The sequence below is a fragment of the Mytilus edulis genome, chromosome 3 (assembly GCF_963676685.1).
Source record: "Mytilus edulis chromosome 3, xbMytEdul2.2, whole genome shotgun sequence".
Taxonomy (NCBI): Eukaryota; Metazoa; Mollusca; class Bivalvia; order Mytilida; family Mytilidae; genus Mytilus; species Mytilus edulis.
Window position 1 is genome coordinate 19,129,607 of NC_092346.1, and position 22,540 is coordinate 19,152,146.

The following is a 22,540-nucleotide window of genomic DNA, read 5'->3' on the forward strand; positions in this document are numbered from 1 at the left end:
AACACTTTGCAATGTACGGCTGATATTCTATGTTTAAAATACAGAATATTATTGTCTTAAACGTCACAAAAAATATTCGGTCAATGAAGCCTTTAAGTAAGTCTACATTAAAGAATAAAATAGAAAGATTATATGTAATCTGATTTTGTTTTGAAGAACGATGTCTATATGGTACCAAATATTTTGTTTTCTAGGCAACAGACCTGAAGATAAAGGGAAGTCACATTCATACCAAAAAGGCACTGGATACCAGCATTTCGGTGTCAGTTGGTAAGAAACACACCTTGAGCACATCAGTCTTCCTGAAAAACAAATCAAAGAAATTGACATCTGTTTCTGGTGGAATTTCACTTTCATTGAATGAGAAATCCCTTTCCATGTCAAATGTCTTCATCCAACAGAACAACCAAAAATATACCAACGACTTCGCTGCCACTATCGGTAAACAAAGAACAACGATAAAATCTGCCATCAAGAGCATGTCAAATATTGAATTCGAAATATCCAATGATGTAACACTACCAGAAAGAAAACCTTTTACCATTGCTGGTCAGCTAAACAGGAGCCCTAGGGATTTCAAAGTAGGAGCACAGATTGGAAAATCATATATTTTGGCATTTACTTCTCAATACAAACCAAAGACCTTGATCAAGATGTCTGGTGATGTGAAGGTTAACAGCAGACGCGTGACAGCTGAAATTGAAGCAATGAATAACAATCCTCAGTATACCGGAGTATTTGATGTTAAGTGGGATGCTGATAAAGATGAATCAAAAAGAATAAAGTTTGTAGGAGATTTGACATACAAAAACTCCATGGATGTAAACGCTAGACTAGAACATGTCAACCCATTTACTAGTGTCTTATCGAGTTATAATCATATAGTTGATATAAATACACAGGGCCATTTTGATATCTTTGTGGGAGGGAAAGAGGAAATAGCTTTAGATCTTAATCTAAAAAACAAAGATGAAGGAAAAGCTGGAACCCTTAGAATGCAGACACCGGTCACTGGATTAGTACAAATGAATTATGATTTGATGTCAACTACCAAACAATATCAGAACTCAATGGATATCTCATGGCAGAAATCAAACAAAATTGGAATTTTAGTAAATTTGGACAAACCATTCAATGCCAATAAATTTCATGGAATTGTTACAGTTAAAACTCCATTCAAGGGCTTCCAAATGTCCTCAGTAGAAGTGGACCATGAATACAACGGAAAGGTAAAAAGTATGCTGAAAACTGAACTCAACAACGAGAAAGTAAAAGTTGATATTAACTATAGTAACGAAGACCAGGATGTAAACGGTGTAATTAGTGTAAAATCGTCATTATCCAGCTTGAGAACAGCTTCTGTAAGCTTCCACCATAAAACTACAGACAACAAATATCAGAACGCTTTAGCAATGGAGCACAATGGCAAAGTATATCAGTATGAAGGTCAAATGAATCACAGATTTACAAAAGGAGGACTGAAGAATAAAGGAAAAATTGTCTTTAATCTACCAAACAACAAATATGATGCAAATTGGGATCACAGCATTACCAGCAATGAACTCATTTCTAAAATGCAGTCAAATATTAATGGTAAATCCTATGAATTGGACGTAAATGGAAGACAAGCCATAACATTGAGTGAAGGGGGAGTATCATTTAACCTGAAGATTAAATCTCCACTTATGGACGATATCCTTCTGCGTGTTGACCATCAACACAGACCATCATTGATAGACAGTTCAGCAACCGTATCTATTAATAGTAACGTTATGATGTCTGGTCATGTAGACTACAAGAGAGAAGCTGGCAAGGTGATGTCAAAACAGTCTTTCAAAATGTCTGATATCGCTTTTGAAACTTCAATTATATCTGAATATGCCCGTTTTCCAATGTCAGGACAAATTAATATGAAGTTGAATGATAATGAAATCGATGCAAGTGGAACCTTTGATCGTCAGCAGAACAGCCAAAACGGTAAACTTAAATTTAGGTCACCATTTACCAAACCTATTGTACTAAGTATTGATCGAGCAATTGATGGGGAACAGATCATTTCATCGTCTATTGAGTATGGAAAAACTGAAGTTATTGCCATGGAAAACAGATTCAGATGGGACAACACAAAAATTGTCAAGATATCAGTTGTAACACCAATAGAGTCAGTCAGGAAATTTGAAACATTACTCAAGTTTGATGGAGGTATAACTGCTTTCAAAACAGTCGCAAGTTTAGAAATTGAACCTACTTTTAGACCAATCCAGATGACATCAGAATGGAACTCTGTCAATGGGCTCAATGGAAACATTCGTTTGGAAACTCCATTCCAACAAATACCATACAGTCAAATAAGTTTGGTTTCTAAACCCACTTCTAGAATGACATCATCAGATCTAGTTATTGAATATCTCCCAAGACGAGAAATAATCATGAAATCAAGCTACATGGTGCAGAAAGATCACGTTGAAGGCAGTTTAGACATAAAAACTCCCTTCCATGATATGCAAACAATGTCAGCATCAGTTAAACATGTAACTCGAAATAACGCCCTAAAATCTGAGATGACCTACACCTGTCCTAAAGGAACAAAATACGTCGCTGACATCAACTATAAATCTGGTATCAAGAAAGAGGGGTCAGTCAGTCTGAAAATGGATAAGAAAAGAATAAGCGTTAATGGTATGGTCGACATGACGTCTGGATACCCAGCTGGTTTCTTGAAGACATCAACACCCTTTACAAAGGATATTATTGTTGATATTAAGCAGAAGAATCAAGCTGAAGTAATTGTGACTTCGGGCTCGCTGAGATACGATAACGGAAAAGAAATATCATTGGAAAACCGATTCCGTTGGAATGATGCCTTTGTGTTCACAACAGCTCTTGCTACACCATACGAATCCATGAAAACAATTAACTCTGTAATAGAAGCTAAAGGAGACTTACGATCTTTCTCTCTTTTAAGCAGCATTGAAGCAGAACCAATCACAAAGAAGTTCTTAATCTCCAGTGCCGTAAATACAAATGGTGGATTCGATGGTAACTTCCGCATTGAAACCCCATTCGAGGCCATTCCATATAGTCAGATAACCGTCTCTAGTCAAAGAAGTAGCGGATCCACAAGAACAGTTGCTAATATAGAATACCTTCCAGCTAAATATATCAGTGTCAAATCAAGTCACACAATGGATTTGGATAACATTGATGCAACTTTTGAAATTCAAACTCCATTCGCCAAATTTCAACATGCATCTGCTTCAATAAAACACACAAATGACGACAAAGGCATTTCATCTTCTGTAGGAATCGAATATCCTAAAGGAAATATATATTCTATAGACACTTCCGTTAAAAACGCCGAAAGGAAAGACGCTTCCATCACCGTCAAAAGTCCATACAACAAACCAGTAAGTCTGTCAGTCTATCATCAAGGAAAATATCCGTCAATGGAGACACACGGTGAACTACAGTACCAGGGCAACCAGAAACACATATTGGATATAGCATTTAATAATAAAGCTAACTTTAAGTCATCTGTGTCATACAAGTGTCCATCTATGGACAAAATATCTTTGGAGATAAACCATAAAGGAAGCATGAAACAATTCAATTCTCTCGTCAAAGCGCAATACAAGAAGGGCGAACCACATCAAATCGAAGTAATCTTTAAAAATTTGGCTAAAATGCAAGGATCTTTTACAGTCAAATCAGCGTTCATGGATGACTTTAAAGCATCTTTCCATCATACAGGGTCCTTGAGGAATCTTAAATCTCATGTTCAATATGCTTACGGTAAAATGACTCCAGCCTCTGCCGATGTAGCACTTATTTCTGGAAAACGTACCAAGGGATCCGTGAAATTGTCTGCACCAATGTTTGAGGATATTACCATGACTCTTATTCACAAGGGAAATCTGAAAAGCTTCAGAAACAAGATGAACCTAATCTACAGCAAGAAACAGAAAATCAGTACCGACTTTAATTTCCGTCTGGCTAAAGTAATGAAAGCTACATTTATGTTTGTTTCTCCGTTTAAAGGATATAAGAAAGTCATTGCCAACGTGAAACACGAAGGAACATGGAAGAGCTTCAAGTGTGATGCCAATATTAAAAAAGGAAAAGACGTTGTTAAAGCCAACATGAAAACATCCATAGGGTCTAAATTCAACTGGGAAGCAAGTGTAGAAACTCCAGTTGCCGGTTGGAAGAAAATGAATGCTGCTGTATCGCACGAAGGAACACTTTCTAATTTTAAATGCCATGCTGAGATAGGTCGAGGTAAACAAGACATGGTCGCTGCAGACATACGATTTGCAATTAATCCAGCCATTGATATTCTGTTGGCCGCACAGACACCTTTTGTTGGCTACAAAAATGTCAAGGCATCTTTGTCACATCAAAAATCAGACAGCAAGATAAAGTCTCATGCTGAAATAACATACTTCAAGAAAGATACAATATCTGCAGATATCTTAATAAACAAACCAACAAGAAGTGTTGATATTTCCATAAAGACTCCATTCAAGAAATATGAAAAGATGGCAGGTTCCTTCTCACACACTGGTTCATTATCAGAATTCAGTACAAAGATGGATTTGGCAGCAAACAAAGATAAGTACTCGGCTCAGATCAATTTGAAGACTGTAGGTCAACTATCAGCAGAGATGAAAATATCAACACCCATTGTCGGCTATCAAGAAACCGATCTTTCCTTTACTCATAGTGGAAGCTTAAACAATTTCCGTTCACGAGCAAATATTCTTTTCAATAAGAAGAAGAGTGTCACTGATGTCTCATTTAACTCACTCAGTGGTGTAGAAGGACAATTGACATTGCAGACACCCTATACAGAAACTGTAAAAGCTACAATTATGCATAGCACTGAGGGAAAAATGAAATCATCTTCAAACATTGCATATGGTAAACAGACCATTTTAGATTTTGATGCTTTGTTCAGTCAGAGAGGACAAACATTTGGAACTGTCTCCATCAAAGCATTGAAGGTACCAAAAATGGCAGCAACTTTTGAATACGAGGGAGTTATATTCAACAATAAAGCAACCATACAGGCATCACTTGGAAAAGACAAGATCATTGTTGAGACACAAATGGAAACCAAATCGGATGTCTCAGGAAGAATTTCTATTTCAACTCCATTTGATTCTGCAAAGACGATGTATATGGTATATTCTAAAACTGGACCGATGAATAAAATGAACGGTAACATTGAAGCTGGAATCAACGAACAGAAGATTACGACTGACATAACTATTTCATCTGATGACGTAACAAAGGCATCTGTCACACTCCGAACACCGTTTGCTGAACTACGAAATGCTGATGTATCCATTAGATTTTCTGGCACCACTAAAAACTTTGATAGCCACAGCGAAGTGACAGTTAACGAAAAAATGGCTGAAGCTGATCTGACAGTCATTGTGAATGATCGTCTTGACATTAGAGGGTCTATGAAAACTCCATTTACTAAAGACTTTGTCATCCGAATGAACCATGATGGTGCATTGAACAGTTTCAAATCTTCTTCTGATGTATCATATGGATATGATAAAATTAGTGCACAAATAACAACTGATTTGACCAATGGAGTACAAATTGACACCACCCTCAAAACTCCATTTTCAAATGATGTGATCTTTGCTACATCTTCTAACTACGATTTCAAAGACTTCCGATCACTTTCTCAGTTAACATACAGTGGAGCTAAACAACACGAATTAGAAGTCACCTTCACTGTCGTCAAGGAAAGAAAATCTCTGAAGACAAATGCACAAGTAACCTACAATGGAAAATCAGTTTCAGGAAAGGTTGACTTTGAAGGTGGAATGAGAAGCTTCAAATCTGCAGGAGAGGCTAATTACAATAACCAGAAAATAATGGCAGAAATCCAATTCCAGTCACTGAGAAGACTAAATGGACAATTATCATTGAAAACACCATTTTCGTCCGATTTCCTCCTATCCTTCAACCATCAAGGTCAGATACCAACTGCTTTTACATCAGCTGCTTCGATGTCATACGGAAAGATATCCCATGATATTCGGGCATCATTTAACCACGATGGGTCATTTAAGAAGTTCTCTTCTAATGGTCAGATTAGTTATAATGGCAAGAGAGTATCTGCTGACATTTCCTTTGATGCTACTAGTGACATAACAGGAACAGTGACATTGAAGTCACCTATGACGGATGACATAATTGTTACTTTCTCCCATGATGGAACACCACTGACATTCAGGAGCATTGCCAAAATTACTTACAGTGGATCAATGAAACACGATGTTCTCATAACATTCAATCATGCCGGATCAATGATGAATTTTAACACTAAAGGCGCTTTAACATACAATGGTAAAACCACATCAGGCGAAATTGTATTTGATGCTATTAAAGACATTGAAGGTAAATTAGAATTAAAAACTCCTATTACAGATGACATAATTGTGGCAGTTTCTAACGAAGGATCCTTAAGGAATTTCAAAACTTGTCTCAAAGTCACATACAAAGGACAGTTACAACATGATGCCAGCCTTAAATTTAACTTCGATGGATCAATGATGCGGTTTGGAACAAAATCATCTTTAATGTATAACAGCAAAATAGTATCCTTCGATGTTAGTTTTGATGCTACCAAGGATATTGAAGGGAAAATTACATTGAAATCGCCATTTACCGAGGATATGATTGTGGCCGTCTCACACGAAAAAACGATGAATAATTTCAAAACCTGTCTCAAAGTTACTTACAGTGGAGAATTGCAGCATGATGCCAGTCTTACCTTTAATATGGATGGAACATTGGTGAAGTTTACAACTAAATCAGTTTTTACCTACAACAACAAAATGGCCTCTACTGCCGTCAGTTTTGATACCACAAACATTCTTGAAGGCAGAATAACAGTCACAACACCATGGACAAATGAAATCATTGTAGCTTTTTCAAATGAGGGATCTATACAAAATTTCAAAACCTGTCTTAAAATTACATACAGTGGTTCTTTGAAGCACGATGCCAGTGTTTCATTTAGGTTGGATGGAACAGTCAGAAAGTTCTTAACACTGGCTTCGGTGAAGTATAATGACAAAATAGCTTCCGCTGAGGTAACTCTTGATTCTAGAAAAGACATTGTTGGAAAGATCACCTTGAAAACACCAATGTATGATGACGTTATCATTGAGATTGCCCGCAACGGTAACTTGAAAAACTGTTTGTCTTTTGTTCAAATTACCTACAATGGCGCTTTGCAACATAACGCAAGAGTAAGCTACAAGTTGATCAAGAAACCAACAAGTATCCAGGCAAATACTGAGGCAAGTTACAATGACGAAACAGTATCCGGAGACATTTCTATTGAAACATCATCTGGAATTGATGGAACCATGACTGTTAAATCACCATGGAACGAGGACATTACCACAATTGTTAAATACAACGGAGAACCAAAAGATTTCACTGCCCAACTCCAGCTGGACCACAAAGGCTCTCGTCAATATGAAGTAAATATAAGACATAAAACAACTGGTGAAATGAAGAAACTTTCAACTGCTATCTCTGCGTCCTATAACGGCAAAGAAATGTCGTTTGACGGTTCATATGACTTAAAAGACAACAAGAACGCTCAAATGACTTTCAAATCACCATTCACCAAAGATGCATTTGTGAAAATATCTTTAGAAGGAACAGTTCAAAGATTTAGCTCAAATGTAGAACTATCATATGGCGAGAAGACCCATGTTATGACTTCGAAATTCAATATGATCATGACTGATTCCAAATTAGGTTCTGCAGTTGAAATATCAGTCGACAACCAGAAAGGATCTATTGACCTGCTTGTTGAGTACTCTGATGAATACAAGGTTAAGGTATCTGCCAGTTCTCCACTAACTGACAACATTGAACTAATGTCTTCTGCCAAAATAAACCGTAACAATCTAATTGGTTCATTACTGATTAAACTCGCAGGAAAAACCATCCACGACAGCAGTTTCAGCCTGACAAGAAGAATGGGAGAAAACCAATTTGTCGCGAATTTAAATGCTGTATACAACTCTAAAAATGTCAATGGGGGAATTTCAATTGTTACATACAATGGAATTGACGCCAAAATGACACTAGAGACTCCAGTTGCAGGATACGAGAAGATTGCAGCCAATTTCTTATACGAAACTGACAGGGATACAATTACTGCACAAGTCAATGGAAACGTTGGATCTAACAATGTAGAATTTAATGCAGTTTTTGATAAGACTTCACCATTCAATGGAAAAATTAATATCAAAACTCCAGTCAGTGGATTAACCGAAATGTCAATGAACGTAGTTTTCAACAATAATCCTTCAAACTTTCGTCTCACATCTGATTTCGCTATTGAAGGTCAAAACATGTATGACCTTAGTTTTGAGCATATCTCCTCAACCAGAAATATACAAGGAAGTCTAGAACTGAAAACAACAATTTTAGAAGACATTGACATCAAGTATGACATCTCTGGAAGTTTAACAAAGTCTTCATCCTCGTTCAGTGCCTCCGTTGGAAGTAACAACCAAATTTCATTGAACACTTTGACCAACATTCAAGGCAGGCAAATGGGAGAAGTAAAATCAACCTTAAATATCAACATTGCTGGTTTCACAAAAACAGCTGAATTAGAATTAAAAAGTGGAAGAAGCTTCAGCGATTTCACTTCTAAAATAAGTGGAAAAATTGATAACGATGAAATCTCTGTAGAAACCATATTTAAAAGTCAACCATCTTATGAGGCATCGGTTAAGGTAGAAACACCTTTCAAATCAACTAAATCAATGTCAGCTACGATCAAGAATATTCGTAAATCAAATTTTGTCAGCACATCAGCTGTTGTTGCACTTTCCCCTGAAAAGGTTTACGAAATGAGTCTTAATTATCTCAACCAGAACTTCAGAAAGATGGATATAAAAGCCGAAGTAAAAACTCCAGTGAAAGGACATGAGTTGATGAGATGGGTATACAGGCACGGGACTGACCAGGTTTTATCTGTATTTTCGAACTACGAATGCTCAACTGGAATTCAAATTACTGGTGATATTAAACTGTCACCAAGATCGATCAACATGGATGTCAGGACTCCGTTTCAATCAATACGATCATTGTCTCTTAAGGGAAACTTAGAAAGACAAAATATGATCTATAGTTTAGACACTTCTTTTGAGATGAATAAGAAATCAGTTAAACTATCTGGTTTAGTAGACTTAGAAAGCAGACCAATGACAACTAGAATCGAGCTGAAGACTCCATTTAATGGACTTGAATCTTCCGAGATCAATCTGTCATGTACAGGAGACATCAAAGATTTGCGCGCCACAGTCGAAGTTGTAACTCCTTTGATTAAACCAATCAATTCCGAAGTACATATCCGTTACGATTCTCTTTTGGACATGGAAACCACTGCAATTCTTACCACAGGGTTTAAGTCCTTCGAACGATTGAGTGTTTCATTGGTCAACAAGAAAAACAGAAATGAATACCAAACACATGTTGAAACCTCGTGGAATAGAGAAAAGACCATTTCATTTGATGTTTCATGTGATGTTTCGGGGATATCTAGTGGAAAGCATATCAAGACATCCATGTCAATTTCTACACCTTTCGAAGCCCTTAAAACTATAACTGTCAATATGGGACATAAATATTCCACTGGTAACTACATGCAATCGGTCTTCTTGGAATACAACGGGAAACCCCTACTAGATATTGACACATCTTATTCAAATATTGAGTATCACACAGTATCCATAGTAACAAGACACCCTAGACCTATGAACTTCAGAATCGGAGGTCACATGGAAGCCGAAAAGATAAACAGTGATATCAGCTTAAACTGGAATACAGACAAAACAGACAGCAATATGAACATGGAAGTCTTTTATAGTCATAGCAATAATAAGTGTAACTTAGCACTTAGATTTGTACATCCATCAAAAACCATCGGATTTAGAGGAGAATTAAAACGTTCAACAAGTCATAACTTAATTTCGCTTGATGTTAACATAGATGATGCCAATGTATTTGGATATACCTATAATTGTAAACACGGCAATGATGACAGAGATACTAGTATGAAATTTCGTTTCCCAAACAGATCTATCATGTTTACAAACGCAATTCAGAACCGTCTTGGATCTAAAATGGTAACTGGTGCCTTCTTCTGGGATGCTGATGGTGACCAGACAAAGAAAGTATCTGTTAAAGGGGATATAACTCCAAGTGAAAATGGTGTAGATGCCAATGTTGTTCTAGAAATGCCAAGTATTGGACAGGTAATGAGATATTTTAAGTAACTTTCTTGTAACTTAATCAATGACAAATTGAATTGTTCAATTTCTGTAATCGTACTTTCCTTACCGCCCCTGATGATAAAGTTGAAAAAAAACCTTGTATAAAGAATCTTTTTCTTATCGATGAATGTTAAATTAAACAACGTTTTATTCTGGTTATTAAAAAAAACAAAAAAACCTATTCTATTTAATATATACTGTATGGATAAGTCTCAAATTTTTTTAAACATTAACCGATATTCATTTACTTTTTTATAAATAGGATGTTAAGCTTGATTCCAACGTGAAATTCAACAAGGGATCTGTTCTGTTTGATGGTAAAACTGCATTCCAGTATTCCAAAGATTCAAGGAAGACACTCATCCTTTCCTCACGACTGGAAGATCTTTCATCCGGTACTGACACCAACTACAGCTTTAACCTAGGAATCAAACATCCGTATACTACTATTGACGTTGAGGTAACTTCACTCCTAGAATCATCAGTTTACAAAAAGATGGCTTCTGTCGATGTTAAATACCAAACAGCAAACAAAATGGCAAAGAACTTTGGAATAATGGGAGAAATCGATAGCTTAAAGAAGAGCATCAAGATGGATGTAAGTTATTATTTTACTGCCATGTTAAGGGATGAATCATCAACAAAAAAGCGTTATTTATAATGCTATATATATAACACCCGAATAATCAGTAGTAGGTTGTACTATATAGAGGCACAAATAGAGAATTACTTTAATTTAGAAAGAGGTCAACAAAAGGGCGGAACTCGAAGAATTATAAATAGAGAAAACATTTTAATGTCCATGAAAGATTACAATCTTAGAGAATAAATATAACAAAATACATTAAATAATAAAAGAAGTAGCTAAAAATTCTGTCAAAACCCTATGTTTTATTCAGAGAAAAATTTGAAATGTGTACGCAAAAGTAATATTATAGAAAATATATGTTTTATCATAATATATACATGTATTAAAAAAAACATATATGTTCATTTACAGCTGACCACGCCTATTAAATCAATCAATATCCAAGGAAATGTGCAAACTACAGCTCCATACAAAGTGTCAATTAAGAACCTGTATGATAATGCCAAACCAGTCAGTGCAGATATTGTCTTTGACCCATCAGATGCCAGTATTGATGTCAACATGAACTATGATATTGGTAAGAATCAAAAGCTGACCAAATCATTATTAATATTTAAACTTAATTGTAAATTTTCTATCAACTAATTTTTCAACTAAGTATGTTTTTAGTTACAAAGATTTCTTCTCGTTTTAGGCAAAGTATGTTTTAATAGTAAAGGTTGCAGCTTCTATAGGCAAAGTACTTTTTCAAAGCAAATGTTGCAACTTTCTCAGACAAAATATGTTTTTGAGTGAAAGTTGCTTCTGCCTCAGGCAAAGTTGTACTTCGATGATATTGCCTGCTATTTTTATGGTTAACTATTTTTGTCTAAACAGAAAAGCCCTCTGTGTGTTTATTACACAAACTTAGATAAAGGTTTTTTCGAAGACAGTTATTACAAAGCACGTTGTCTGTTCTATTTATTCGGTCCACTACATTTGCAAATCTCAGACTTTTATACGACGATTAAAGATAATGATCTGTGTACTTAATATAGAAATAGTTCATGATAAAAATATGTAGCATTCAGATTGAGGACAATATAAGAAAGGTATACTTCTTAAATATCGAAGTAACAAAAAAACATTAACGTGTACAGCATTTTAAGATTTTACCTTGATATTGTTTCAGACAATCCACAAAACATTCTTCATGTGAATGCTAAAATGTCAGACGAAAGTGGAATCACAGCCGAAGTTTTCAGAGATGTGGACAGTAAGAGAATTTCCGATACACTCATTAACCTGAAACTGAAGACTTCCAAGATACTCCATACACGTGTACATTGGAACCCAGATCTTTTAAAAACCGTCAAGGTTTGTTGTACATTAAAAGTTATGGGAAAACATTCATCAGACTGAGTGTTAAACATAAAATTACTTAATTACAAATTAAGCAAAACATTTATCTTTTTTACATCAGTAACTTGTTAAGATGAAAATAATAAGATAAACAAATCAAACAAAATAACAACTTCATTAATATTACAATTATGAATAAAAATTATATTTGAAACAAATTGAATTTAAAAAAAGTCTTTTGGTTTTTGCATTATTTTTCTTTTAAATTATATGTCCGTTGTTTAAGCTAATCATAATGTCTTCTTTTGTAGTCTGTTGGTTTGAACAAGATTCATAAATATGGCAATGGCATCAACAAAGCACTTCAAACATCATGGATTGCTGTAGAACAGGAGGTCCAATCAAAACACAGATTGATCATATCTGCTATCAAAGAAGATATGAAACCATACATCAATTTTATGTCAGCTAGAGTTACCGAACTTCAAAAAATGAGACGCAATAATGATTACTACTTAAATGATATCGTAGGACATTTCCAAACAACCCAAACTGTTATCAGGTAGTTAAAACCGAATCATTATCTTTAATTTTGTTTCGTTAATTTTCACTATTATTGGAATTCAAAATTTTGTTATTTCTTTAAATATAATACAAAATAAAGATGTTACTATAACACTAAGTAAAAAATATTCACAGTAATACCGAAAGTTAAATCTTAAACAGTTATGTGTAAAACTTGTAGGAAAGTCTAAAAACTAATAGAAGGAGTGTCAACAAATGGTGAAATATCCAAACGAGCTTAAGAAATTAAACACTTTTAATTTCTATGAAAATGTTTGACTATAATTCTGACAATTTCCTTTATTATTTTAGACATCAGATGAAATCACTTCAATATGAAATCAACAGTCTAACAAAAGATATGGACTGGACACTATATAATTTGTATCTTGCTGAAATTACTGAATTAGTAAAGGTATATTTATTTCTGTGATTTTGTTTTAGGTTTTCCACTCATATTGTTTTATAGCGTTTCTATTCGTCTATGACTGCTATTCCTTGTCTTAAACATTTTACAACAATAACAACTATGAATTGTCACATTTTACTACAATAACAACTATGAATTGTAACATTTTACAACAATAACAACTATGAATTGTAACATTTTTCTACAATAACAACTATGAATTGTAACATTTCACTACAATAACAACTATGAATTGTAACATTTTACTACAATAACAACTATGAAGTGTAACAATTTACCTCAATAACAATTAAAATATGAGTTGTTACAGTTTATTACAATAACAAATCAACAACTTTGAATTAGAATATCTCACTAGAATAACTACAAATTGTAATATTTTACAACAATAACAACTATGAATTGTAACATTTTACTACAATAACAATAATGAATTGTAACATTTCACTACAATAACAACTATAAATTGTAACAGTTTATTTCAATAACAACTAAACAACTTTGAATTGGAATATTTCACTAGAATAACTACGAATTGTAACATTTCACTACAATAGCAACCATGAATTGCATTAACAAACTTTATAATATTTTTTCTTCTTTAAGAAGAATAACACATTAATATTTTATTTACATTACAGTTGATGGAAGACATGTCATTACAGTACTACTCTGAAGTTTTAGATTTTACACAGTCACAGACAACACAGCTGTCAAACACCATTGAAGGAGTATATACCAAATATGGAAAACGAGTAACAGGTATACATTAACATTAATGATTAATGCTAAGGATATAAATATCAGATACTACTCTGTAAACAAGTAACAGGTATACATCAACATTAATGATTAATGCTAAGGATATAAATATCAGATACTACTCTGTAAACAAGTAACAGGTATACATCAACATTAATGATTACTGCTAAGGATATAAATATCAGATACTACTCTGTAAATAGGAACGATGAATTAAACCTAATATAAAGTACAAAAGTATGTAAAAGGAAAACATTAATACTGAAGTCCAATTTAAAAGCTTTTTATTTGGCTATTTAAATTAGGGACTTTCCGTTTAAAAATTTTCTCGGAGTTCGGTATTTTTGTTATTTTACTTTTTTTACGATTTGATGTATTTTCAAGTTTAAACTATTTCTTATCTATCTTTCAGATTCAGTTGCATCTATTTCAAGCAATAAAATTTTGGAATCAGTTCGTTCAAGATTACCAACAATTCCAATGAAACAAATGTCTGACAGATACAACACAGTTATCTACAATGCAAGAGAATCAATCAATACTGGTCTAATAAAGACACTTCCAACCCCAGTATATCATATGGTGAGTTATACATTTGAAATATACTCCCAACCCTCAGTATATAATATTGTGAGTTATACATTGGAAATCCATCTTTAACTTGTAGACATCTTCAAACTATATCATCAAAATGCTCAAAATTTTATCAGCAAAGAAAAATTTAATTAAAATTCAAATGTTGTGGAATTCTATCATTTTTTTATAAGTTGGTTATCTTATATGGTGTTGAAATATTAATTCGATAAACTAAGTGTTAATTGAATGTTTCTTCTGTTCTTTTCAGGCTTCATCAGCATATAAATACTGGGAGATTGAAGAAAACATCAGATCTGTTTTTATCAAATTCGTCAATTTTATTAAAAAAGACATTGAAGACGAATTCAGTAATATCAAGGACTTAATTACTGATGTTAAGAAAACAAAAGTCACAGTATATGACCCAAAGAAAGGTCACTTTGAAATGGACATTTATCTTCCACTTGAAATGAAATCTTTCACAGAAGTAAAAAGGATAGTCAATCCAATTGAGAATCTCAGATCTTACATTCCACAATCTAATCCACTCCCATCCTTGGGCGATATTTGGTCTCATGCAGTTATTCCATCGTTTGGTGGTGAGTAAAATAAAGAAACGTACTCTTTGAATTTAAACCAAACATTTGTTTATAGTATTTCCAATTCACTAGAGTTCAATGTTCTAAACGACTAACCTTTATGCTTATTTTTTTTGTAATACTATGTACATCATACATAGGTATTTATTTTCAGTGAAAACTTATTTTTCGTGTATATTGCATTCTTTAGTCAGATGATCATTTTAGTCAATTTGACGCAGCGATCATTGCAGTTGTATCATATTCAATTCTATTCTATTATAAAGTTCAAATTTATGATAGAAAAATAGTTATGGGAATTTCCTGCTAAAGAGAGGCGAAAGATACCATAGGAACAATTCAATTCATGAGTCGGTAATTAACTGACAACGTCATGACAAAACAAAACCAACACCAGAACAAAACAATAACAACATTTAACTTAAAGCAACAAATAAGAATAAGTTTGCGCACATAATCGTATATTACTAAATAAGTATGTTCCACACCTTCATTTACAAAAATGTATACCAAATTAATTGAACATATTTCAGCTCATGCTTACATCAAGGGAGATCATTTCACCACCTTTGATGGACAAGAATTCGATTTCAATGGACGATGCAGCTATGTCCTTGCACGTGACTTTGGCAAGGACAAGTTCAGTATCATTCTTAATTACATGGGACGACAGAGCAAAAAATTGGTTGTCATGACATCCACACAAAATGTTCAAGTTGCTCCAAATGGAAAGGTAAACATTCTTCGGATCTTATGTTACTAAGTTTATTAAAGTTTAAGAGATGCATTTGATAATCTTCATCTGAGAAAATAAATGAATTTTATAAAACTTTGCCACATACGATATGTTTTTTTTCTACATGTATTGAATTCATTGTATTGCATATTCATGATGAGTGCCTTTCGTGTAAAAGTTAGGATTTGATGTTCGATAACAAATATTTATACAAAATTAATTAAACTATTTTCTTTCTTTTTAATATTTTCTGCTTTCTTAAAAAACAGCGTATGATTATTCTCTTCGCAATCCTTATTATGTATGTGTTATATTATTTTCAGGTCCGTGTTGATGGAGTAGAGAGCAAGCTTCCATATGCCTCAAACGAGATAAAAATTTCACAAGTAGGAGACAACATTTATGTTGATGGAAATGGTTTTGGTGTTGTCAACAATATCAAATCCGCGTCATATGACATTGAACTCAGCCATTGGTTTCACGGAAGAACAGGTGGTCTGCTTGGTGTCCATGACAATGAGAGATTTGACGACATGATGATGCCTAACAAACAGATCACATCTGATGCCAACGCTCTGGCCACTTCTTGGCAAGTCCAAGAAAAATGCCGTTAACTTTAGAACGTTTACCGAAAGAGATTAAGTTTTGTTTTTGTTGATTATTTGTTAATTGTTAACTTTTGGTTCTTATTTATTTCTTCATTTATTTATTTTTGTGTATAAACATTCGATTATAATAAATTAAGAGCAGCATTTATTTTGTTTGTTTCACTCATAAATGAGCTATTAAGAAAGTAACGTTTACTGCAGCAATTTAAATTAGACTACTTAAAAGGTTGAATAAGGATGACAAAGCGAGAAATGCAACAAAAGCACTATCAAAAACGAACGGTAGTATATCATATGTCTGACATTCTGGTCTTCGTCTAGATATTTTCCAGAAGTTTAATATACAGCTTTAAATGTCTTTTTGTTGTTGTTGTTGTCTATGGTTTGATGGTATATTGACGTATACCCGACATTTCTTTTCACTCATACGTGTCATATAGTATTTAAAACGTATGGATTGTATGCTTTTAACATGCTTTGGTCTAGAATTAACTGATTTTAATAATTCTGTGTACCTTTTGATATTCAGCTAATGACGTTAAAATAAATGAGATGCTTAGGGCTCAAAACTGTTTTACCCCGACGCGTGTTAACTTGACTGTCAAACGACAGAAACCTCATCAGCCCTTGATTTTTTTGTTTGTGATAGATAAACAAAAGTTATGGGGTAACCATTCATGAAACAACATCAGTTCATGCACTACAAATTTACACTAAGCAAAGGAAAGCTCTTTTGTTGCTGTTCTACAGCTCAAAGTCAAAGTGAGGGCTTCAACACGGAGTAGAAAATATCTCATCGAATTGAAAGTATAAAACGCCCCCAAACAACTTGTATCTTGATTTAACATATGAACATGATGGCGATGACCGACCTTTTAGTAAATGCATACTCTTAAATACATTCACAACTTGGCGAAACGATTTACATGTACCACTGTTGGTAGAATTTGTGTATCCGATGACAACACCCTGACAGTAGTTAAGTATGGTTCTTCAATTTTCTGGCAACGAACATGAGTGAAAAGGTGTATTACTCTAACTATCGAAATTTGTATATGGTGTAGTAAAACTAATATTGCTATATAAATGAGAGGCGGAGAGATACCACAAAAGTATTAATATTCAAACTCTTAAGTCAAAGAAAAGCTGATAAAGCCAAGGTGAAAACGGATATTGATCTTTGAATAACGAGACAATTATCCATAAGAGTTCAAATGAAGAGTATAAAAGCAATTATAGGTTACTGTACGATTTCTGATTTTTTTTCCCCCTTTTAGTGATTTAAAATAAGCATCGATATCTTAAAATATGTTTAACTTATAATGTGTTGTCTCTTCTTCTTGATTTTCCTTCATGAGCATGATCTTATTCATTTTTATTTTTCAAGTAATTTGATAAACGTCTCTCTAATAAACGCGATTGATAGTTTACAAAATATTTGATAATTAACCAAAAACACAACAGCAACGATACAAACATGTTTTGGGAATGACTGATGACATCATTACGATAAATAATAATGGAAGGTTTGGAAAACATTTGAACTGAGAAAAAAGGGATTTGATAATGAAAGCATCATGTTTAAGTTCTAATCTTTATATTATCCTTACTGTACTTGCATGTCTTTGATTTTCAAATACAAACGGCAACCTTCTAAAAGATATAATCTGAACAACCTTGTACAAACTAGTGCTATATATATAATTATAGAATAATTAACACCCATATAATACGATGATAGTGAGCAGAAAACATTGCATTTAATGTCTGCTAACTTTGTTGACGGGGATTCTTATGTTTTGGGGAAGGAAACCAATGTGACGAATTACTATGCAGCAATATGAATTCGTCCCAATGATAATCGTCCCATGCTGAATATTATTGATTTAACTTATTAACTTGACAATAGTTGTTAGTGAGACCCATTGAATTTTCCATGTAAAGCCCCAAAAAAAAAGAATGCAAAGAGAGATTAGAATGTGTTACAAAACGAAATACAATTTTTTTTCTTTTGTCTGTACGTAAAATTGATTGAAAATATCGAACAGTCAAATTCCATAAACTTGTGGTTTTCAAGATTGATAAACAGTGATTCTTTCAGCATATTTTTTATGAAGTTTTTTTTTAAACATATGAATTTGTTATCTTATTATAATAAGATTGCCAGGGTATTCTTTTTGTTCAAAATTTGTAGCTATGTATATACTTTCAAGCTATAAAGTTTACCCTTACGATTCAAATTTACACTAAAATGCGTTTCTATTACGAGTTTTTGTTACATGTTACGGATATTCATATTGAGCATACGATAAAGTCTCAATAAAAGAAGGGCAAAAGATACCAGAGAAACATTCAAGCATATAAATCGAAAACAACTGTATGTAATATATGTTTACTGTACTACTAGTGTTGTCAACTGTTTTTAAGTGTATCTCTTCTTCGAAAATAGAAAATATTCTGTTGAAAGTGTTCCGGTTTTGCCAATGTTTTACAACGAGTTATAATTACAGCATAGTAAGACTGTGTAAGTTTTATCAATTGACTATTTTTCTTAAGCGAGCTAAATTGAAAATGACAGTTTATAGTCTACATATAAATGAGATCTCAACCCTCCCCTTATACATCTACCTAAAGTAGAATAAAGAAACACATAGCAATACGCACATTAAAAACTAAGTTTAATAGTAGGCCGAGTCCGATGTCAGAATAGGTAACAAAAGAAACTAAGCAAAATGACAATTGTACATAACTGAAAAAAGGACTTAAATATACTAGCAGTTACTGAAAAGAGAGGTCAATACCTCAATTTTAAACAGATTGAAATATGATATCTTCGTCATATGAAAACCAAGTACAAATCCTCCCCATTAGGCAATCCTTAATGACCTGACAACATTATTATAACTATATCCTTTCCGAATAAGTCTGTTTAAAGTTTTGGTTAGCTTTCGGGGTAGATGCCGACATTTTAGTGCTTCGTAAAGAATATTACCATAAAATAATTGAATGGGAAATACCTGAACGTATGAAGTATTTCGTTCAGTGACTGTGAACTCTCTTCGACTGGTACTATTTATGCTTAATATGAGAAAGTTGTTAGTTGTGTGTGTCGGTTTGCTGTTGATCTGATGAGCCAGGCGTATATTACAAAAGCGTTTTGTTCTTCTTTTTTTTTTGTTACACCACTTACTGTCCAAAGTAAAGGCGAGGACCGGTTAGGCTCCAAAGGTTGATTCATCTTACTCTAGATCCGTTGCATTTGTACAAATTGATATTTCAAAACCGATATTTTAGACTGGTGAATTGTGATTTATTTATACGTTGTAAAATCTTTGCTTATTTTTTAAGGTGGTCAATGGTTGTTAACTTGTAAGTTATTTGGTCTCTCGTGGGATCATACGCTATCTTTTATTATTATTATAAACTTGCTTTCAATAACTCCGAGTAGTACTCTTTTTTAAGTACTTGTAGTTGTTTTTGTTCATGTCGATCTGAATAGTCTAACAGATTTGCTTCTACATCACCATACCTGTTTTAAAGGATAGAAAAATGCTCTCAAATTTGGTTACTCCTATGAAGTCAGAAGCTTGCCATTCAGTGTTTTTTGTTGTTGTTGTAAATTGCTGTCTACAATATGATTTTTGTTTTCACATTTTGTCATTCCGGGACCTTTTATTGTTTACTACACGATGCTGTTTCAGTTTTGCTTGTTGTTGAGGTCGCATACATGGAATGAGTTGTCTCTATTGAAGGTGTGGGTCGTCCCTTTGTATAGCCTATCCGGTTTTTGTTCGCATCGAGTTGTCGCGTATCTGAGTGTGGCTGGTTTTTGTTATAGTGTTGGCAAAGAGAACTAGCAGGGCATTTCATAGTTGCAAATGCAAAAAAACGTATTGTTTTCTAAAAAAGCCTCTTTTTTCATGAAAAATGATAATTATATAGTCATTAAATGCGCACGTACAAATAGGTACCTCTTAATATGAAACAAATGATATTATTGTTTCCCTCTTGAGTCATATAAAAGGAGCATAACATAGTATACGACAAGAAATTTAGCAAGCGTTTAACTTGACAGGCAACAAACCTGTCTAGTCGACCGTCCCGCAAATTTCTCATACTGAGTAGATTTGAATGAATTGTTATATGTAAACAACAAACAAAAAGCAAATGTATATGCACGTTCACCGCCTTCACAAAAGATTAAAAGCTTAATATTTCAGACGACCTGGATACTTTATACGTTGAATATATATGCCTTATGATATGAAGTTTCCGTCTGTCTTTAGCGACTACTTGACAGATTTTTCGTAATGTTAATTTCTCCTTTGTAATGAGTATAAGGATGCATATATTAGGGATGTGCGTACCTTGCAAACACATTTCACTTGACCTCGCCCTTATTTCATGGGTCAGTGACCGAGTGTAAATATACGTGGTCAATTCAATTTTTGATTTACTATAAGTCATAGGTCACTACAATTCTTAAAAATTCCTAAATTATCCGTTTATAAATTTTGGTGAAATTATTAGAAACTAAGGTTTCAACTCCCTCAGGCAAAGTTGACTTTAGATGAATTTGACTATTTATTTTAGGTATGTTTTGTCATAAAGCTCTTCAACAGGTTCGGCACTTATACATCTTCTGATTTCAAATGTTTGGCTTCGAGCGTTCCTAATGAAGGTAAATCCAGAAAAACGCTTCGGACGCATGAAATTTTTTAACGTGTTATTTTCCATTTTCTACTATATTTGGCGTATTGAATATCTGTAGGGTGTTTTTGTCTAAGTGGCTGGTGTAATCTAACCTTCACCTAAGTTTCATGGTTCTGTGGTTACAAATAAGTTTTTGTGTTTTGGTCTGTTTTTCAAGTACTGTATTCAATGTGTCAACTATATTTGGTGTATGGAAAAACTGTATGATATATATGTCAGTCTTGCATATGTCATTTGACATTGACCTCATATTCACGTTCATTACTCAATGTCAAGGTTTTTTGTGTTTTGGACTGTTTTCCTTGATATATATGCAATAGGTTAACTATATTTGGTGTGCGTAATGATCTTAAATGTCTGTCTGGCAGGGTTCATTTACTTTGACCACTTTTTTGGATCATGTTAATAAGTGTATGTGATAATTGTAGTAAAACTTAAAATTGAATACTTTCAACTTAAAAGCAATGTTCTGTAAAGCAGGCGAGACATTTCACAATGTGCACTCTTGCATATCATTTTGATATACAAATAAGAAAATATGGTACAATTGCCAACGTGAAAACTCTCCACCTGTGTGACATGCATTTGTAATAAGATTATTGGATTAGCTTTAGTAAGACTAGTCAATTCAGTTCAGTACTTTTTTTTTTAAAATTTTAACGATAGGTATATAAATCTTTGTTATTTTGTAAATGTTTTATTAAAATGTAGATGTGGTATGATTGCAAATGAGACAACTCCTCTAAAGAAACCAAATTACACAGAAATTAAAAGCCATATTTCACCATATGGCCTTAAACAATGAGCAAAGCCCATACCGCATAGTCAACTATAAAAAGCCCCGAAATCACAAATGTAAGACAAGTCAAACGAGAAAACTAGTGATCTAATTTATGTACAAATAATGAACGAAATACAAATATGTTATACAGCAACAACTGACAAACACTTTATAACAGGTTCCTGACAGGCACATACATACAAAACATGGCGGGGTTAAACATGTTGCCTTTTTGTTCTTATATTTTCGTGAAACAAAAACCGCAACAAACAGTTATGACCATCAAATCATTTTATCCCGGTGGATAACATATTATGGTTTCATGGTTACGAACTTGTGATGTTTGGTATAACTTTCAACTGTTAAAAGCCAGGTACATAACAGTAAGAAATGTTTTATGAATATTTTACTTTTAGAATTAATAGAGTATTCAAAAAGAAAACTGCAAAAAATTGACACACTTAATTTTTATTGTCCATTTGTAAATCAGGTATTAAAGGCCTGTCTTGG

General features: G+C 33.5%; 1 protein-coding gene across 2 annotated transcripts in view; it reads left to right on the top strand.

Annotated features, from left to right (window-relative positions):
* LOC139515970 (uncharacterized) overlaps positions 1 to 22,540 on the top strand; it is a 104,137-nt gene that overhangs the window by 10,054 nt on the left and 71,543 nt on the right. Inside the window, exons 20-30 of one of the 2 annotated variants that reach the window (XM_071305760.1) lie at positions 195 to 10,313; positions 10,594 to 10,929; positions 11,332 to 11,497; positions 12,092 to 12,276; positions 12,573 to 12,823; positions 13,138 to 13,240; positions 13,897 to 14,017; positions 14,430 to 14,599; positions 14,862 to 15,192; positions 15,726 to 15,925; positions 16,252 to 16,680. The exons of the other annotated variant lie outside the window; for it this stretch is intronic. Of the exons in view, the coding sequence (XP_071161861.1) occupies positions 195 to 10,313; positions 10,594 to 10,929; positions 11,332 to 11,497; positions 12,092 to 12,276; positions 12,573 to 12,823; positions 13,138 to 13,240; positions 13,897 to 14,017; positions 14,430 to 14,599; positions 14,862 to 15,192; positions 15,726 to 15,925; positions 16,252 to 16,542 (12,273 nt within the window). The 3' untranslated portion in view covers positions 16,543 to 16,680. Of the gene's footprint in view, positions 1 to 194; positions 10,314 to 10,593; positions 10,930 to 11,331; positions 11,498 to 12,091; positions 12,277 to 12,572; positions 12,824 to 13,137; positions 13,241 to 13,896; positions 14,018 to 14,429; positions 14,600 to 14,861; positions 15,193 to 15,725; positions 15,926 to 16,251; positions 16,681 to 22,540 lie in introns of those variants that run through there. 2 annotated transcript variants of the gene reach the window in all.